Source organism: Neofelis nebulosa, chromosome 14, assembly GCF_028018385.1.
Source record: "Neofelis nebulosa isolate mNeoNeb1 chromosome 14, mNeoNeb1.pri, whole genome shotgun sequence".
In the NCBI taxonomy this organism is placed as follows: domain Eukaryota; kingdom Metazoa; phylum Chordata; class Mammalia; order Carnivora; family Felidae; genus Neofelis; species Neofelis nebulosa.
The window spans coordinates 41099572-41117827 of NC_080795.1; the positions used below are offsets into that span (position 1 = coordinate 41099572).

At 37.1% G+C, this 18256-nt stretch overlaps 1 protein-coding gene across 7 annotated transcripts in view; it reads right to left on the minus strand.

The window, feature by feature from the left end:
* Positions 1 to 18256, minus strand: part of LOC131494315 (DNA repair and recombination protein RAD54B) — a 121825-nt gene that overhangs the window by 39760 nt on the left and 63809 nt on the right. For all 7 annotated transcript variants that reach the window (XM_058698584.1, XM_058698586.1, XM_058698587.1 and 4 more), the window contains 5 exons: positions 13544 to 13769; positions 12550 to 12757; positions 9596 to 9735; positions 6329 to 6619; positions 2126 to 2301 (listed from right to left, as the gene is read on the minus strand). In XM_058698584.1, coding sequence (XP_058554567.1) covers positions 2126 to 2301; positions 6329 to 6619; positions 9596 to 9735; positions 12550 to 12757; positions 13544 to 13769 — 1041 coding nt within the window. The remainder of the gene's footprint in view (positions 1 to 2125; positions 2302 to 6328; positions 6620 to 9595; positions 9736 to 12549; positions 12758 to 13543; positions 13770 to 18256) is intronic.

The window sequence follows — 18256 nt, forward strand, 5'->3', positions numbered from 1 at the left end:
AAAATAAACCTAAAAATATGCACAAGTCAAATGATATTATAAATGCTCCAAAGAGGTTATGCCAGATCCCTTGACAATTAAAAGTAATTACTATTTTGCAATCTTTTCTATGTATTTTTGCCTTAATTCACAAACACAGTTTGATACAAAGATAATTAAGACACAGTCCCTGTATTACAAATACTGATATATAAGAGAACTAAAATGAGAACTAATACGATGTGAGAAGAGCTCCAGGAGAGGTAGGTACAGGACACAAAGGGAGTACAGAAGAGGGACATCTAACTCAATCTGAGGCTGGGGGCTTCCAAGAGGAGAAAGCAATGGAGCGGAGTCTTAATGAAGAGAAAAAGCTGGTCAGATGAATGAGAAGTGAAGGCAGCGGAGGCATGAGAGCTTGTAACATGTAAAAGCAGAGGGTGAGAAGCAGAGCAAATGGCAGGTCTGGTAGATGTTTGGTATGACTGAACCACATGTTAAGTGTGAAGAAGTGGTGGCAAATGAGGCTGGAAAAGGAGGCATTAGCCAGTCATGAAGAACCTTGCCCAATGTGCTACATAGAGTTTAGAAATTCCTGGAAGACAATTAGGAGTCTTTGAAGGACTTTTACGGAAGACAGTGATATGTTAGCATTTGTAGTTTAGAAATATAATTTAGGGCAATGTTGATATGTGATGAGGTTGAAAGAGGGAAGTAGTCTATAAGAGACCATCATAGGGGCGCCTGGGTGGCTCAGTCGGTTAGGCGGCCGACTGCGGCTCAGGTCATGATCTTGCAGTCCGTGAGTTCTAGCCCTGCGTCGGGCTCTGTGCTGACAGCTCAGAGCCTGGAGCCTGCTTCATATTCTGTGTCTCCCTCTCTCTGACCCTCCCCTGTTCATGCTCTGTCTCTCCCTGTCTCAAAAATAAATAAATGTTAAAAAAATTTAAAAAAAAAAAAAAAAAAGAGAGAGACCATCATAACCCAAATCATTAATTACAAGAGTCAAAACAAAAATCTTGGTACCAGAAAGGAGGTATATTCCAAGATTAAGAGATAACAATCTAGAATTTAGTTACTGACAATGTTGGGTGAGAGAAGAAGAAAAGTGAGTCTAGAATGACTAGATTTTCTGCATGAATCATGGTGCCATTCATCAAGCCAAGGAATGATGAAAAAGGATCAGGTTAAAGGATAAAGCTGTTGGGGATATCTGTACCTTAAAGTCTTACATGATATCAAGAGAGATTTAGATGCCCATTAAACAGTAAGAAATAAGGATGTGGGAATGAGAAGGCAGAGTTGGACCAGAGATAGAAACTTGGAATCAAGACTGTATGAGTGAGAGTTGCAACAATGGAGAGTAGAGGAAACCAAGGAAGGCTGTTTAGAGTAAGAAGAAGGCTATGGAGAAACCCCAAGAAGTATTGACATTTGGGGTGTCTGAGTGGCTCCGTTGGTTGTGTATCTAACTCGTGATTTTAGCTCAGGTCATTGTCTCAATTTTGTGATTTCGAGCCGCACAAGGGCTCTGCTGACAGGGTGGCTCTGCTGACAGAGCTGACAGGGTGGAGCTTGTTTGAGATTCTCCCTCTTTCTCTGCCTCTCCCCCACTCGTACTCCCTCTGTCTCTATCAAAATAAATAAATAGGGGCGCCTGGGTGGCGCAGTCGGTTAAGCGTCCGACTTCAGCCAGGTCACGATCTCGCGGTCCGTGAGTTCGAGCCCCGCGTCGGGCTCTGGGCTGATGGCTCGGAGCCTGGAGCCTGTTTCCGATTCTGTGTCTCCCTCTCTCTCTGCCCCTCCCCCATTCATGCTCTGTCTCTCTCTGTCCCAAAAATAAATAAAAAACGTTGAAAAAAAAATTTTTTTAATAAATAAATAAATAAACTTAAAAATTAAAGTATCAACATTTGAGCGACAGAGAAGAAAGGATTCTAAAAGAGAGAGAGGAATAAATTAGTAGGTGTTAGATATCAAAAGATGTCTCCAGGTTTTTGTAAACATATGTATCTACCTTTAGATACAGTTCTTCTTAAATAAAGACCATGATCCCAAAGAAGGAGGGAGAAGAGGAAGTAAGGCTATAGTCTAAACCAAAATTCCACCAGCACTTACAAGCAAGTTTATTAAATTGATCTCTTACTTTTCAGTGGGACGAAGTTCACGGATAACGGCTAAGAGCTTCAACAGCACTTGGAGTTTTCCTGACTCTTCCTCAGTAAACATGAGAGGGTTGTAATCAGCAGGGAACACATTTACCAAGCCTTCATATAGACTCCTTTCTTCATTTTCATCCCACGTTGAGCTACATTCTTTTCCCTATTCAAAAGGATGATTGTTAACTGGCTCATGTTTATTTTGTTAACTGGGAGGGAAAGAAATGCTAAAATTATGGGGGGGAAAGTGAAGATTAATAGCCACCTGAAAAGACCAAGTTAACTATTACGTAAATCTTCATAGGTTACGATGTGATCATTTTTGAAAAAGGTAACATGCATCCTACTGAGTTCATTACAGAGCCATTCGATGCAGTCTCCTAGTGCAAGAGATCTTCACCCTACAAGGACAGCATCACTGCCCACATGTTCCTTGGGAAGGGGAGGAGGGACAGCAGAGAAATAAGAGAGGAAACTACAGTACAGTGATACAACTGTTCTCTCCAAAACCCTAAGATCTCTCATCACTGATATGTCCTTTCTTCTCTTCTTTCCTTCCCTCTGCTATTACTTCTCTTTCCTGATTTTGGGCTTCACACAGCACCTCCCAGGTTATACTCAGAATCAAGCATAAGAGTTTACTCACTCTTATGAGCAATTTCTCGTAGCTATTTCTTCCACAAGAAGGAATAATTCTGCCATAAGTTAACAGAAATTTATTCTTACTTATATTTTTGTTTACATTACCAATGATTTTTAGAATACTTTTATTCCAAAGTGATTATCAGCACCTTTGAAATTCTTTTTCCAAAAGTGCCTAGATGACATGTGAATACTTAACTAAAAATATACTTATTAATAACTACAGCACTTTTTAGGTTAAATTTCTGAGACTGGCTGGTCTCCTCACTTTGTTCCACATTTACCAGATTTATCACTGTTTTTAAAACTTTGTTCAGTCTACTCCACCTGCTTGGAATGCTTCCTCATTTTTCTGTCCAATTATCCCAATCCTATAGATACTTAAGGACCCAATGTAAATTCCATTTGATTATTTATAGCTCTTTTTTGGGTGGCAAAGGGGGCACTGAGTCTTAACCTTTATGGTTACAAAATACAGTTCAGCTTTGACCTTAGAAGTTTTATGTAACCTTTATGGTTACAAAATACAGTTCAGCTTTGACCTTGAGAAGTTAACTATATACTTTATTATACTTCCCTATGTTTTCATGGGTGTTGTGTTCCCTCTTTAATAATTCCAGAAACACTTAAAGGCAGTGAATCCTGTAGTGTAAGATGCTAGGCACAAAGTACATTTGGCTTATTTCCAAAATATAATAATAGTTGGGTAAAGTTGCTTGATTAAAAATACTTGGAAACCTAAGATACTAATATCACTGGAATATACAAGGGGAAAGAGATGGTTGCTGGCTGCTTCAGCTTAGGTCTGCTAAGATGCCTATACCTTGGAGAGGTCATCAAAAGACCACAGACCCAGGATCTAGTCCACAGCTTTTCACGTTCAGAAACTGAGTAAGTTTAAGCTCTAGGCAAATGAGCCATACTAATCAAATTAAGAAACAAAGTCAGAATATAAATTTATTGACCTTCAAAGGAGACTTGCCTATTTAAACCAAGTGGCCTATACATTCTGTCACATGAAACCACAAGGGAAGCCAAATCATTAGCATAAAGTTGTCTGGTGAATATTAAATAAAAATACAAGGGAAATGGTGATCTTATGGCACAAGTTCTTAGCCAGGAACATGTAATCAGAATCACCTGGGGAGTCACTTTTTCCAAATCCTCATACTTGGGTTCTACTCTCAGAGTTTCTGAATCAGTCCATAGGTGTTGAGGTCTAGACAAATGGAGCTTTAAAAGCTTTCCAGATTGTAATGCATAATACCCCTAATTAAGAATCAACTAATAGATAATATCTTCATTCTGTGACAGCCTGATAAATCACCTCCATCACAGGGGAGTTTACCAGTTAGACTTCTCATATCAGCCAGTCATGGCACTCACTCTTCTGACTCTCTGTAGCCTTTGGTTATCAGTTACACTTCTTTTGGTTATATTCCATTCACATTTCCTGAAAAGAAACCCATCACCTTGACTGAACTTGGGGAAAAAACCTAGTTTCAACAGGAATACCTTTATTAAAAAAAAACTCTGCTTAAAGGTTGTTTATACATGTGGAAGGCTCATTTCAGCCACTTTCTATTGATCCTCATTTGCTATGATGTTAGAGGAAAGGCTTTACCAAACAAGACTCAGATTGTAAGTTATGCACCCTCTTTGAAGCTTGTGGTTATCTTGTGCCTATTACTAGTTAACTGGTGCATTCTGGGCTATGATAAAGTCGACCTTTTAAGGAAGAATTTTTGGCTTCTATTTTTGCTGGGCATCATGCCCAAAGGGTTTAATTTTTATCACTGTATATAAAATCTGTTTCTTAAAAAGTTGATTAATAAATTGTTATAATCCTGCTTACTGCAGAGTTACAGAAAGCTGACTTCTCCTATGATAAACTATGTAAATATAACTCATTGAAGGATAAACTTGAAGAATTCTCGTAGAACACTCCATTTTCCAAGTATATAACTAATGACCTCAAGCGTGATGCAGCATCCATGGGTTTTCTTTCGTTTTGTTTGTAAATTATGATTTTACTGTTTAAAGAAAAAAATAAAAGAATAAAAACTGTTCTAAAACAGTGTTAAGAATGAGCTGGGGATAATAGAGTTTTCATAGTTACTGTGTAATTTCTATGGTCAGGCATTCTGCTAGGTTGTTTCCATGCTATTTCATAAAGTTGCCACAGGAACTTGATGAAATAGTATGTTCATAGGAAGTTATTATTGTCTCTTCTTTGGAAATAAGAAAAATAAAGGCCCGCAGATGTAACTTGACCATGGTTAAATTTGCCCTTAAAGGGGCACCTGGGTGGCTCAGTCAGTTAAGCATCTGACTTCGGCTCAGGTCATGATCTCACAGTTCATGGCTTCAAGGCCCACATCCAGCTTTGCGCTGACAGCATAAAGCCTGCTTCAGATTCTCTGTCTCCCTCTCTTCCCCTCCCCAGCTCATTAAAAATACAAAAAAATTTTTTTTTAATTTTTAATAAAAATTTGCCCTTAAAGAACTGGTAAGCAGTAGAATAGGAACTGATACCCAGTTCTAACTCCAAAACAGAAAACTCTCACTATACTCTCAACTGCCTTATGTTTATTAAATATCCAAATGGTTAGTTCAACTATATAATCATTAAAAATCATACTTGGAGAAGGTATCTAATTGGGAAAATGCTCTCAATTTATTTAGTGGAAAAAAGTAGATTTTAAAATAATAAGCATAACATCATTAAAATTAAGTTTCTCTAGAACTAGATTATATATGCGTATCTTTGAGTCCCTGTTTCCTCACCAAAAAAAAAAAAAAAAAAAAAAAAAAGGAAGTGGGGATGGTAATAACAATACTTATTCCACAATTTTGTAAAGAATAAACAAAATAATGCTAGAAAAACATTTAGTGTTGGGTACATTTATATGCTTAATAAGTATTGGCTAAGATTATTAATATGGAACTACGGGTTTTTTTTCTGGCTAGAGAGCTTTATTTCTTTATAATAAATTCCTAAAAGTATTGCCAGGCCACAAAATACATACAGTTTTAAAGCTGTGGTACACATTGCCAACTATCTTTCAGTTACACCAATTCACAGTCTAATCAGATGACTTTAATTTTCTTCTGGTTTTCTGAGTTTTATAAATTTCATACAATATGTATCATATATTATTTTTATAATGGGAAAAAATTAAATTATTTTCAATGATAAATTTTCTATTTGTTTGCACCAAACAAAACTGATTGGCTACATATATATAAAATAGGAAGGAGGACCACAGCAAAGTATTAGTTAAACAAGATACCAAAGGGCATGGGGCAAACTCTAGAAGGCAGTGCCTCACATCCATTTCACTCCTTGTTCAGTCCTATATGTATGGACATGTTCTGAACAAATAGAAGCTAGATAAGCTGTACAGATGAAACATATAGGAGAGGCTGGAGAGCTTCTCGAAAACCCACAAATGCAACCCCTGGGGTTGGCCCAATTTGCCCTCTTAGACTCACATGACACAGAACCCTTAGCTCACATCTCTGACACAGTCTCAGATACTACTTACCTTTATAGAGTTGAACAAAAGGCAGGGGTGATTGCACAGCTTTTTAAGAGCTCCTATACATATTAGATGAGGACTATTTCCTAACAACCCTTGAAGGCAGAATCTGACAGCCTGAGAATTCAACAGCTTTCGATAAAGCTCAATCTGTAGTGCTCCTGGTCGGCAAAAGACTACATTCTCTATTTTAGGTGGAAGATACTTATTTATGACTTCTTGGGTTCTTCTAAGGATAAAGAGTCCAGTGAGGCAAGTAAGTTCAGCTGCTCTTTTCTCTCCTAACTCCTTTTCTTCCTATGGAAAAATCGCAAACTTAAAAGTGTTATAAACAAAGAATTATTGCAATTAAAAGGAACATTAAACATTTTATATCAATAAACCATTTACTAATTATATCCCTTCAGATTTTTTTTTTAACAGAATAAATTCAGTTTGAGTTTGGGATAGAAAAACCAATCATATTCTCTTTATTTATTTTTTTTAATTTTAAATGTTTATTTATTTATTTTTGAAAGAGAGAGACAGAGCACAAGCAGGGGAGGGGCAGAGAGAGAGAGACACGGAATGGGAAGCAGGCTCCAGGCTCTGAGCTGTCAGCACAGAGCCCGATGCAGGGCTTGAACCCAAAAAAGATCATGACCTGAGCCCAAGTCAGGCTTAACCAACTGAGCCACCCAGATGACCCATCATCTCTTTAAATGTTCAGCATAACCATTTAACTAAATTAAGCCAGTCTCCTAATCTTTGTTTGGCTATTAGCACCGTTGAGAGCCATCAGCAATCAACAATCTACAAATTAAATTATTCTAAAAGTAAGCTTTTATGTGAAGACTGTCATGGTACATAGTCTTAAAATCATCAACAAAGAACTAACTCAGCAAATTCTTGGAAGCAAATATTTTGACAAGTTATTGACCCTAAAATTAAACCTACAAGAAATTACTGGCACAAAGCACAGCTAATTCTTTCAAAATCATTACAACATTGTTCATTAGAAATGTTTGCTTCCAATTTGTTTGCTTCTTTTTGTTTGTTTCAAAGTTTTTACCACTGTACTTTTTTAAGTCAAAACACAGTATGATTGAAATATAAGCTTAAATTCTTTTTTGAGCATACATAACTTCACAGTGAAGCTTAAAATAATATCCCATATGTATATATTCATTTCTATATAAATCATAAAAAATTCCCCTCACATTTTAAAACTATTTTCAATTTTTATTACAAAAGAAATAGCTTCACTGAAGAAAAGTCAGAAAATACAGTTATGCAAAACTAAAACTAAAACTGAAACCAAGTTTAATCAATCAGAAACAACCACTACTGTCAACACTTTTATGTATATCTTCCAAGTCTTTTTCCTTTATATTAACATATAAATGTATTTAACATTTTACTTTTATTTGTAACAAAAACAGGATCTTTATAGTTGAAGCTTCATGGGAACAAGGCGCCATTCAGTTTGGCTTTTCACTGTCTTCCCTAGTATTTAACACTTTACATTTGGCCCACTTTAGATGTTTAACATGTAGGTGTTGGGTAAATAAATGAATGTGATTTTATTTTTAAATAATATATGATTAACATTTTCCATGCTAATAAATATATTCATAAAAGCTATTATTGTGTATCATTCCTGGTTCATGGGAAATGTTCAATAAATATTTACTAATTATCATTTTATTAATTCTGAGACGTATTTTTTTATACTTTAACTTCTCTCATATAGGATGCTTTTTTAAATTTGTTTTTAATGCTTCTTTTGAGAGAAAGGAAGAGAGAGAGTGGGGAAGGGGCAGAGAGAGATGGAGACAGAGGATCCTAAGTGGGCTCTGTGCTGACAGCAGAGAGCCCGATGCAGGGCTCAAACTGTGAGATCATGACCTGAACCAAAATCGGAACTTAACCAACTGAGCCACCATCAATGACTTCTTAAACTATATTTATTAGCATGTTTTCCTTAGTGGTTCATAAAATAACCATGCACCTTACAATTGGTATTATTTTAGATTCAATGAAATACATTGTGTAAACAACATGCAGACTCTGCTTTAACCATTTTCCTACCTTTAGAAATGTCTGTTTTCAATTAGTTTGTTTCCTTTAGTTTCAGAATTTTCTACCCTTAGAGGTAAATCTTTAAGCACATGTATGATTATTTCTTTATAATAAATTCCTAAAAGTGGTATTGCCGCACCACAAAATATGCACAATTTTAAACCTTTTGATACATAATACCAAACTATTCTCCAATTATATACCAATTTACATTCCAACCAATAGACAACAGTACTCTCATCTATACTTGCTATTATTATGTAAATCGAACCAACGAAAACACCAATAGAAGAGTGAGACACCTGGGCGGCTCAGTCAGTTGAGCATCCAACTTCGGCTCAGGTCATGATCTCATGAGTTCATGAGTTCAAGCCTCACATTGGGCTCACTGCTGTTGGCACAAAGCCTGCTTCGGATCTCTGCCCTTCCCCCACTTTTGCACTCTCAAAAATAAATAAACATCCTGGGGCGCCTGGGTAGTTCAGTCAATTAAGTGTACGACTTTCAGCTCAGGTCATGATCCGAGTTGGATCAGAGTTGAAGCCCCACATCAGGCTCTCTGCTGTCAGCATGGAACCTGTTTCGGATCCCCCAACCCCACCTCTCTTTGCCCCTCCCCCACTTGTGTGTGCATGTGCACTCCCTCTCTCTCAAAAATAAACATTTAAAAGATAAGTAAATAAAACATTTAAAAAAATTTTTTTTAATGTTTTCTTTATTTTTGAGACAGAGAGACAGAGCATGAGTGGGAGAGGAGCAGAGGGTGAGGGAAGCACAGAATCCAAAGCAGGCTCCAGGCTCTGAGCTGTTGGCACAGAGCCCAAGGTGGGGCACAAATCCACAAACTGACAGATCACAACCTGAGCCAAAGTTGGTCACTTAACCAACTGAGCCACCCAGGCACCTCCATAAATAAAACTTTTTTTTTAAGTTATTTTATGGTTACTTTAGTTTACTTTCGTCAATATCAGTAAAAATGAATATTTTTATATGTTTACTGTCAATTACAATTCTTTGTGAAGTGCTTATTTATGATTTTTTTAATGTGATATTATTCTCTAAAATAAAGAATGCAGGAAGAGTTGAAGGATTATGGAAAAATAAAGAATTCACTAATTTAATTTTTCCTGAATTAAAATATTGCCCAAGTTGTGGATGACTTTCCTGAACATAGTCTTTTTTTTTAAACCTATTTATTAACGTAAATTATACCTCAGAAGCAGAAGGTTGTCTCGATAAAATGATGGGTTCTTCATATATTTTTCTATAAGATGACAAAGAGCCTAATATTCCTGGATTTACAAAATCAATTAATGCAAAAAATTCTTGAAGATCATTCTGAACTGGAGTACCTAAGAGAAACAAAAGTGATAAAAGGTCAAGTTTGTGTTTTACAATCACAGGTTATTTGTAGAAATTTGTACTCTCTTCCCTAACAAACCTAAACTAAAGGCTTAGAGATGAGAAAGAGCAGCCAACTCCAAGTGAACAAAAAATATTAAGAACCATATAAATTTTTAACTCTGGTTTTAACTTCAGCATAGTGGCTGTGTCCAGGCTCTGCAGTCTGACTCGCCTGGGATCAAATCCCACCTGCATCATTTACTCTCTGAGTGATCCTAAGCAAGTTACATACCTCAGTTTACTTCTAGAAAATGGGGATAATTATAGCAGCTCCTAGGATTGTCAGGATCAAATTAGTTAATCCATATACTAAGAACAGTGCCTAAAGCACAATAAATGTTCCATAACTGTTAATGATTCTTAATATTATAACAGTGTGACTCTGGACAAGATTCTTGAGCTCTTTAAGTTAAACTCAGCATTTTTTCACTTATAAAACTGGGAAGTTAACAATTTCCCAGTGGTATTACAACAAAAAGTAGAGACACTGTATGCACGTTGTAGCACAGTTCCTGACATTTAGTAAATACTCAGTGAATGACACCTGTAATTATTACCTTTCAAAGTTTTCAGATCAAATTGAGATCTTGACTAATCTTAAAGGTTAACACAAATATACCCTGCATAAATTACATACTCAAAAACTTTTGGCTAACTAATTTTCAAAGAAACATTAGCATGTTTCAATAATTATATCAAAAAAACATGTAGGGGTGCCTGGGTGTAGCTCAGTCGGTTAGGCATCCGACTTCAGCTCAGATCATGGTCTCATGGTTCATGATTTCGAGACTCGCATCGGGCTCTGTGCTGACAGCTCAGAGCCTGGAGACTGCTTTCAGATTGTGTCTCCCTCTCTCGGCCCCTTCCCCACCCATGCTCGCGTGCGTGATCTCTCTCTCACTCTCTCTCTCAAAAACAAACAAAAAAAAACCCCATGTAAATCAGCAAAGTCCTACAGTATAATTTCAGATGACATTCAAATGACAGACTAGAAAAGGTTGTCCAAAAATATATGTAAGAGGCATATAAAAATGCACTTATTCATTAACATAGATAACATGAATTTTACAATGCCAGGGAATTTAATGATCATACCCCTCAAATTAAATGGGTCAACCCAAAGGATCAATACTTATTAATTATATAACACATCTAACTAGTTCTAAATTTTGAGATACATAATAGAATATGATATTTATGTTGGTATGCATTTTGTTAAGCTTTTAAATAAATATCCATGACAATGACTAAAAAAGGCAGAATCAAGGGCACCTGGCTGGCTCAGTCGGTAGAGCATTTAACTCTTAATCTTGGGGTCATGAGTTTGAGCCCCATGTTGGGGGCAGAGCTTACTTAATCAAAAACAATTTTTTTTAAGATAGGCAGAATGAGAAAAGCAAGCAAGTAAGAAGGGAAACAAAGGTATAAGGATCCTTGTGGTTGACTTCCAGACATCCAACCCTGGCTAACTAATCCAAGCCATTCATGATAGTCGGATCCCATTTGCCAATGATAGCTGCAGGAAAGGATTTATGTCTTTTGACTGGGTTCTCCAGGAGCAGTGCCCGAGACAGGGATTTGGCTGTACAACATGTATGAAGGGAGTGCTCTGAGGAGAAAGAGAATAATAGAATCAGAGAATAGGAGGGGAAGAAACTAAGCAAGGATGGCCTCCTTGCTTGAGATAAATTATAGCAATCCTCAGAGCATAAATTGTGCTATAAAGCCGGTCCTGAAATTACCCTAAGGCAAGGATTCTGGCATTTTTCACTTACCTCTATGAGTCAATCATTGACCAAGATGCAGAAGAGAGTGGAGGCTCTCATTCAAACAAGGATAATTCTCCAGAAATTGGAAGGGCCACACAAGGCCAAAATAAGGTGTGGGAGGAAAGCTACATTGAGCTATTCAGGCCTGATTCTAGTCTAGGCTAAAAAGGAATGAGTAGAAAAAGATTCCTGTATTTACATATGGGCCACCCCCTTTCCAGTCTGGGCCAGCAAGTTTGGCCAGCAATAAATTATGCATGCAGCATATACATATATAAACAATGGATACTTAGGCATTAGGCATTTACCATGTGTCAGGTAGTCTTTAAATAACTTTACATGAATTAACTCCTTTGACCTTTACAATAACTCTACAAAGTAGATGGTATTATTATTCCTTATTTCACAGATAAGGAAACTGAGGCACAGAGAAGTTAAATAACTTGCCCAAAGTTGCACAGCTATAAATAGCAGACCTAGGAACCATGAAGAGACAATGCAGACCTATCTCCTACATTCTTTTTTTTAATTTTTTTTTCAACTTTTTTTTTTTTTTTTTAATTTATTTTTGGGACAGAGAGAGACATAGCATGAACGGGGGAGGGGCAGAGAGAGAGGGAGACACAGAATTGGAAACAGGCTCCAGGCTCCGAGCCATCAGCCCAGAGCCTGACGCGGGGCTCGAACTCACGGACCGCGAGATCGTGACCTGGCTGAAGTCGGATGCTTAACCGACTGCGCCACCCAGGCGCCCCTCTCCTACATTTTTTATCATGATAGCATTGTTTATTCTTCAAAAACTCCAAAATCTAAGTGGTGGGAAATTACATAGGGATTTGAAAATTCAGAATCCTACCAAGACTTAATTACCATAGGTTTATTAGTATGAATTCCATCCAGCACCACCAATTCTTTGGACGCCAAGCATATTACAAATCCTTTATGATAAGAAGACAAAAATTCCATCAAGTCTTCCCCAAAGTAAACACTGACCAGTTAGAATTATTCTTTTCTCACAAGAAAGGCTAATGAGGGCTGTAGTTGTCTTAATGGCACTATTCTTCAAACGATGCCCTTCATCACAGATTAGAAGATCAAATTTAACATTCTTAATTTGATCCAAGGAACGAAGTAACATTTCATAACTGATGATAAGAACAGAATAAAATGGAGATTTGATGAATTCTTCTACTTTGTGGTCCTAAAAAAAAAAAAAAAAAAAAAAAAAAAAAAAAAAAAAGACAGTATTTAACAAATCATGGGCTAAAACTGTAAAATCAAATTCAAGCAGCATATTCCTGACAGACATTAATTAGAATATGTGCATTCAAAACCAAATTGTAAGCCAAGATTCCATTTTTCTGCAAAGGAGTTGCAGAGTTACAATACACTTGAAAAACTACCATATAGACAGTGAAAACTTCAGTGCTGATTTGAAAAGCACAGAGATATAATGGGGCACCTGGGTGGCTCAGCTGGTTAAGCGTCCGACTTAAGCTCAGGTCATGATCTCACAGTTAGTGGGTTCAAGCCCCAGGTTAGGATCTGTGCTGACAGCTCAGAGCCTAGAGCCTGCTTTGGATTCTGTGTTCCCTCTTTGTGCTCCTCACCAGCTCACACTGTCTCTTTCTCCCAAAAGTAAATAAACATTTTTTAAAAAAATTAAGGGGGTGCCTGGGTGGCTCAGTGAGTTAAGCGTCCGACTTTGGCTCAGGTCATAATCTCATGGTCTGTGAGTTTGAGCCCTGCATGAGGCTCTGTGCTGACAGCTCAGAGCCTGGAGCCTGCTTCAGATTCTGTGTCTCCCTCTCTCTCTGCCCCTCGCCCACTCACACTGTCTCTGTCTCTGTCTCTGTCTCTGTCTCTCTCTCTCTCAAAAATAAATAAATATTAAAAAAAATTTTTTTAAACAAAAGAAAAAGAAGAAAAAAAAAAGCACAGAGATTTAGAAAATGACCAAGGCTAAACTGTGTTGAAAATCTCTTACCTGATCAACAGGAAATATCTTGATCCTTTCACTTCCTAGCCATTTTTGAAATTCTTTCCTCCAATTATTCACCAAGCTCCCAGGTGTGACAATAAGTGTCTTCTTTATTACTGGCTTGCCTCCATACGGTCCCTGACACTGTAGAGTCCAGATGAGTGAAATACATTGCAATGTTTTCCCTAAACCCATTTCATCAGCAAGAATAGCTCCACATCTGCCATTCACTCTGTTAGAAATAATTATACTTCTTTTAGTCACAATAGTTAAATATTTTATGCCCCTAATACTGTCACTTATTAGTCAAAAAATCAGAAACTGATAGTTTTGTAATTAGGACAAACTCTACCCCCTTCTAAATCCTTTTTCTAGGATTTCATGCATCTGATTTACAACATATCTTTTGCATCTTTGATAATTTGTAATTTTTTTTCATGACATATTTACTATCAACTAAATTACTAAAACAAATCTGAAATTCGACAGTTGAATCTAAATCATATGATATTATCATACATATATATTTAGAGAAACTAGAAATGAATCCCAATTTTATATATACATTTGAATAACTATAACTGTGCTTCTTATCACTAACAGTTGAGCAATTTTTATCAGTTTCAGCATCAGTTATCAAAACAGTTTAAAATATATTATAATCTTAACCAGAAAGATCAACTGAGCTGTATTTATGATTTTCAAGCAGTAAATGAACTCCTCAATCATATAGCTCCCTGCACTATAAGAAAAAACACTAAATATTGATCTAATACATGTAACTTAGTAATAGACTTATCCTACGGACCTACTCAGTTAATACAAATTAAAATTAAATATAATAAAGAATATTAAGTGGCATGTTTATATCACTTCATAGCTTTTAAAGCTCTTCACATATATATACATATACATATATATGTATATACATGTTATAAAATCAAAAGAATTAAGGATAGTACCAAAATAAGTATGGTTTTGTCTTTCTCTGACTTATTTCACTTAGCATAACACTCTAGTTCCAACCATGTCATTGCAAATGGCAAGATTTCATTTTTTTATGGCTAATATTCCATTGTGTATATATATATATATACATCTTCTTTATCCATTCACAGTCAATGGACTCTTTCCATAATTTGGCTATTGTAGATAATGCTGCTATAAGCATTGGGGTGCATATATCCCTTTGAATTAGTATTTTTGTATTCTTTGGGTAAATAGCTAGTAATGCAATTGCTAGATCATAGGGTAGATCAATTTTTAGCTTTTTGAGGAATCTCCATACTGTTTGCCAGAGTGCCTGCACCAGTTTGCATTCCCACCAACAGTGTAAGAGGGTTCTCCTTTCTGGGGTGCCTGGGTGGCTCAGTTGGTTAAACATCTGACTTCAGCTCAGGTGATCTCATGCTTTGTGGGTTCGACCTAACATTGGGCTCTGTGCTGACAGTTTGGAGCCTGGAGCTTACTTTAGATTCTGTGTCTCCCTCTCTCTGCCTCTTCCCCTTTCGCACTGTTTCTCTCTCTCTCTCTCTCTCTCTCTGTCTCTCTCTCTCTCTCAAAAATAAACATTAAAAAAAATTTAGAAAAAGAGGGTTCTCCTTCCTCTGTATCCTCACTGACATCTATTTTGTGTTGTTGATTTTAGCCATTCTGACATGTATGAGGTAATATCTCATTGTAGTTTTGATTTGTATTTCCCTGATGATGAGTGATATTGATTTAACTCATATGTGGAATTTAAGAAACAAAACAAACGAGAAGAGGGGAAAAAAGAGAGAGGGGGACAAACCAAGAAACAGATTTAACTCCAGAGAATAAACTGATGGTCAACAGAGGGAAGGAAGGTGGAGGATGGGTGAAATAGGTGATGGGGATTAAAGAGTATACTTGTGATGAGCAATGAGTGTTGTATGTAATTGTTGAATCACTAAATTGTACACCTGAAACTAATATTACACTGTATGCTAACTAACTGGAACTTAAAATTTTTAAAAAGTGGAGTTTTATTATAGTTTAAATTGTTTTATTTATTTTGAGAGAGAGGGTAAGAGTGCATAGATGCACATGCACGCGAACAGGGAAGGAGCAGAGAGAGAGGGAGAGAGTGCTCAATCTCACAAACCATGAGGTCATGACTTGAGCCAAAATCAAGAGTCAGATATTAACCAACTGGGCCACCCAGAGGCCCCCAGTTTGATTATAGTTTAATTCATTCTATTTCTTATTAGTAAAAATAATAACCAAAATTCAACTATATGTTTTCCATTTCAAAGTACAGAAAAAAGTCATAAACATGAATTACAGTCATTATCATCTTATTTTTTTAAGATTTGTTTTGGGGGTGCCTGGGCGGCTAGGTCGGTTAAGCGTCCGACTTCGGCTCAGATCATGATCTCACGGTTCGAGGGTTCGAGTCTCATGTCGGGCTCTGTGCTGGCAGCTCAGACCCTGGAGCCTGCTTCCCATTCTGTGTCTCCCTCTCTCTCTGCCCCTCTCCCATGCTCACACTCTGTCTCTGTCTCAAAAATAAACATTTTTTTTAAATTAAAGATTTTTTAAAATTTTAATTTTAATTAAAAATCTTTAATTTTTTAAAAATAATCTCTACACCCAATATGGAGCTCAAACTCACAACCCTGACATCAAGTTGCATGCTTTACTGACTGAGCCAGCCAGCCAGGCACTCCCATTATTACCATTTTAGATCAACAACTTGCCAATGCAAAACCAAATGCCAGCTGAGATATAGAGTGGCAGAGATAAAATAGTGATCCATCCTTCCACAGTGGAGGGAAGAGAACAGGAAGGCTTCACTGAGAAGATGGATCTTGTCAAACAAAGGTAAATAAGATTTCACTATATGAATCAAGTAGTTCAACACAGTGGGAGCTTGAACTGAATTCCAAACAAGGAAATACAAAGGCTATGAACCTGGCAAGATAGCCAGAGACTAAAGATGAGCATACATATCCTTGAAAACTCAGACTGTATCTTGCAAGTCAACGTCTCCCAAACATCAGTCTTTTGTGACTACCATCACAATTTTTGCCATATATGTGATACTATATGTTATTATTTATTTTTCTTTAAGTCAACTCCCTTTTGTACTTAGATTTATTTGAAAAGTCCAAGCATGATTAACGAAACCAAAAATTTTAAATGCTGCTTTTTCTAATAATTCATTAACTAAATATACTACTATCAGAATTAAAAAACAAGGCTTGTCTATGTCCACCTAAAATAATCCCACAAATCACAAGCAGAGTGCATGTTACAGATCAGGTAACACTCCTGTAAGTTCTGAGAGTCTGAAGCATGTTAAGCAAGGGAATGCCATTTTCAGAACTGTTTTTCAGAAAAATCAAGCTGGTGGCAGTAAGAGTGAATTTGAGGAGCATCAGAAACAGCTAGATGCCACTGCAAAAATCCAAACAAAACATAATCGTGTAATGTCAATTACTAGCACTGCTGCAGTGTGGTGCCAGAAAAGATTTGGAATCAAAGGATATTTAGGAGTTCAAAATTAAAATTTGAGGTTTGATTAAACTGAGAAAGTGAGAGAGATGAAATTAAAGTTGCTTTCCAGGCCAAATGAGATACGGTCTCCAAAGAAAAGAGCAGATTTGAGAAAGAACAGGAGTCTAGAAAGTTTCTGGGATATAGCATTTCCTTAAGCTGTCATCATGCAAAGGGTTCTTAAGAGTGTGAGGGAATTGGGGCACCTGGGTGGCTCAGTCAGTTGAGTGTCCGACTTCGGCTCAGGTCATGACCTCACAGTTTGTGAGTTTGAGCCCCCCATCAGGCCCCGTGCTGACAGCTCAGAGCCTGGAGCCTGCTTCCGATTCTGTGTCTGCCCCTCCTCTGCTCATGCTCTGTCTCTCTCTCTCTCAAAAATAAATAAACATTAAAAAAAAATTTTTTAATAAAAATTTAAAAACTTAAAAAAAAAAGTGTGAGGGAATTTACATTCGCAACTCCCTATTAAATAATCAATTTAAAAATCAAGGGCCTATGCATTAAAAGCAAAACAAAAAGGAAATACATATAGAAAGAAATGTAACAAGATGTTAGCAGGTTCCTTTGATTCTTTTTTACTTCCTTTATCAAGCTTTTGTGTGCGTGTGTCCTCTAAAATATCTTTAAGAAAGGATGCCACAGGGGCGCCTGGGTGGCTCAGTCGGTTAAGTGTCCGACTTCAGCTCAGGTCACAATCTTGTGGTCCGCGAGTTCGAGCCCCGCGTCGGGCTCTGGGCTGATGGCTTGGAGCCTGGAGCCTGCTTCCGATTCTGTGCCTCCCTCTCTCTCTGCCCCCCCCCCCCCGTTCATGCTCTGTCTCTCTCTGTCTCAAAAATAAATAAACATTAAAAAAAAAAAAAAAAGAAAGAAAGGATGCCACAGTTCTTTACCAGAAAACTCCATTTAAAAGGGAATGAGGGAGATTCCTTTTTGGGGGATGGTACCTGGGTGACTCAGATGACTAAAAATCCAGTTCTTCTTTTTTTTTTTTTTAGAATACAATTTTTGATGTCTGCTCAGGTCATGATCTTACAGTTCATGAAATCAAGCCCTGAATCTGCATAGGACTGTGCACTGACAGCACCGAGCCTGCTTGGGATTTTCTCTCTCCCTCTCTCTCTGCCCCTTCCCTGCTTACACTCTCTCTCTCTCTCTCTCTCTCTCTCTCTCTAAATAAATAAATAAATAAATAAATAAATA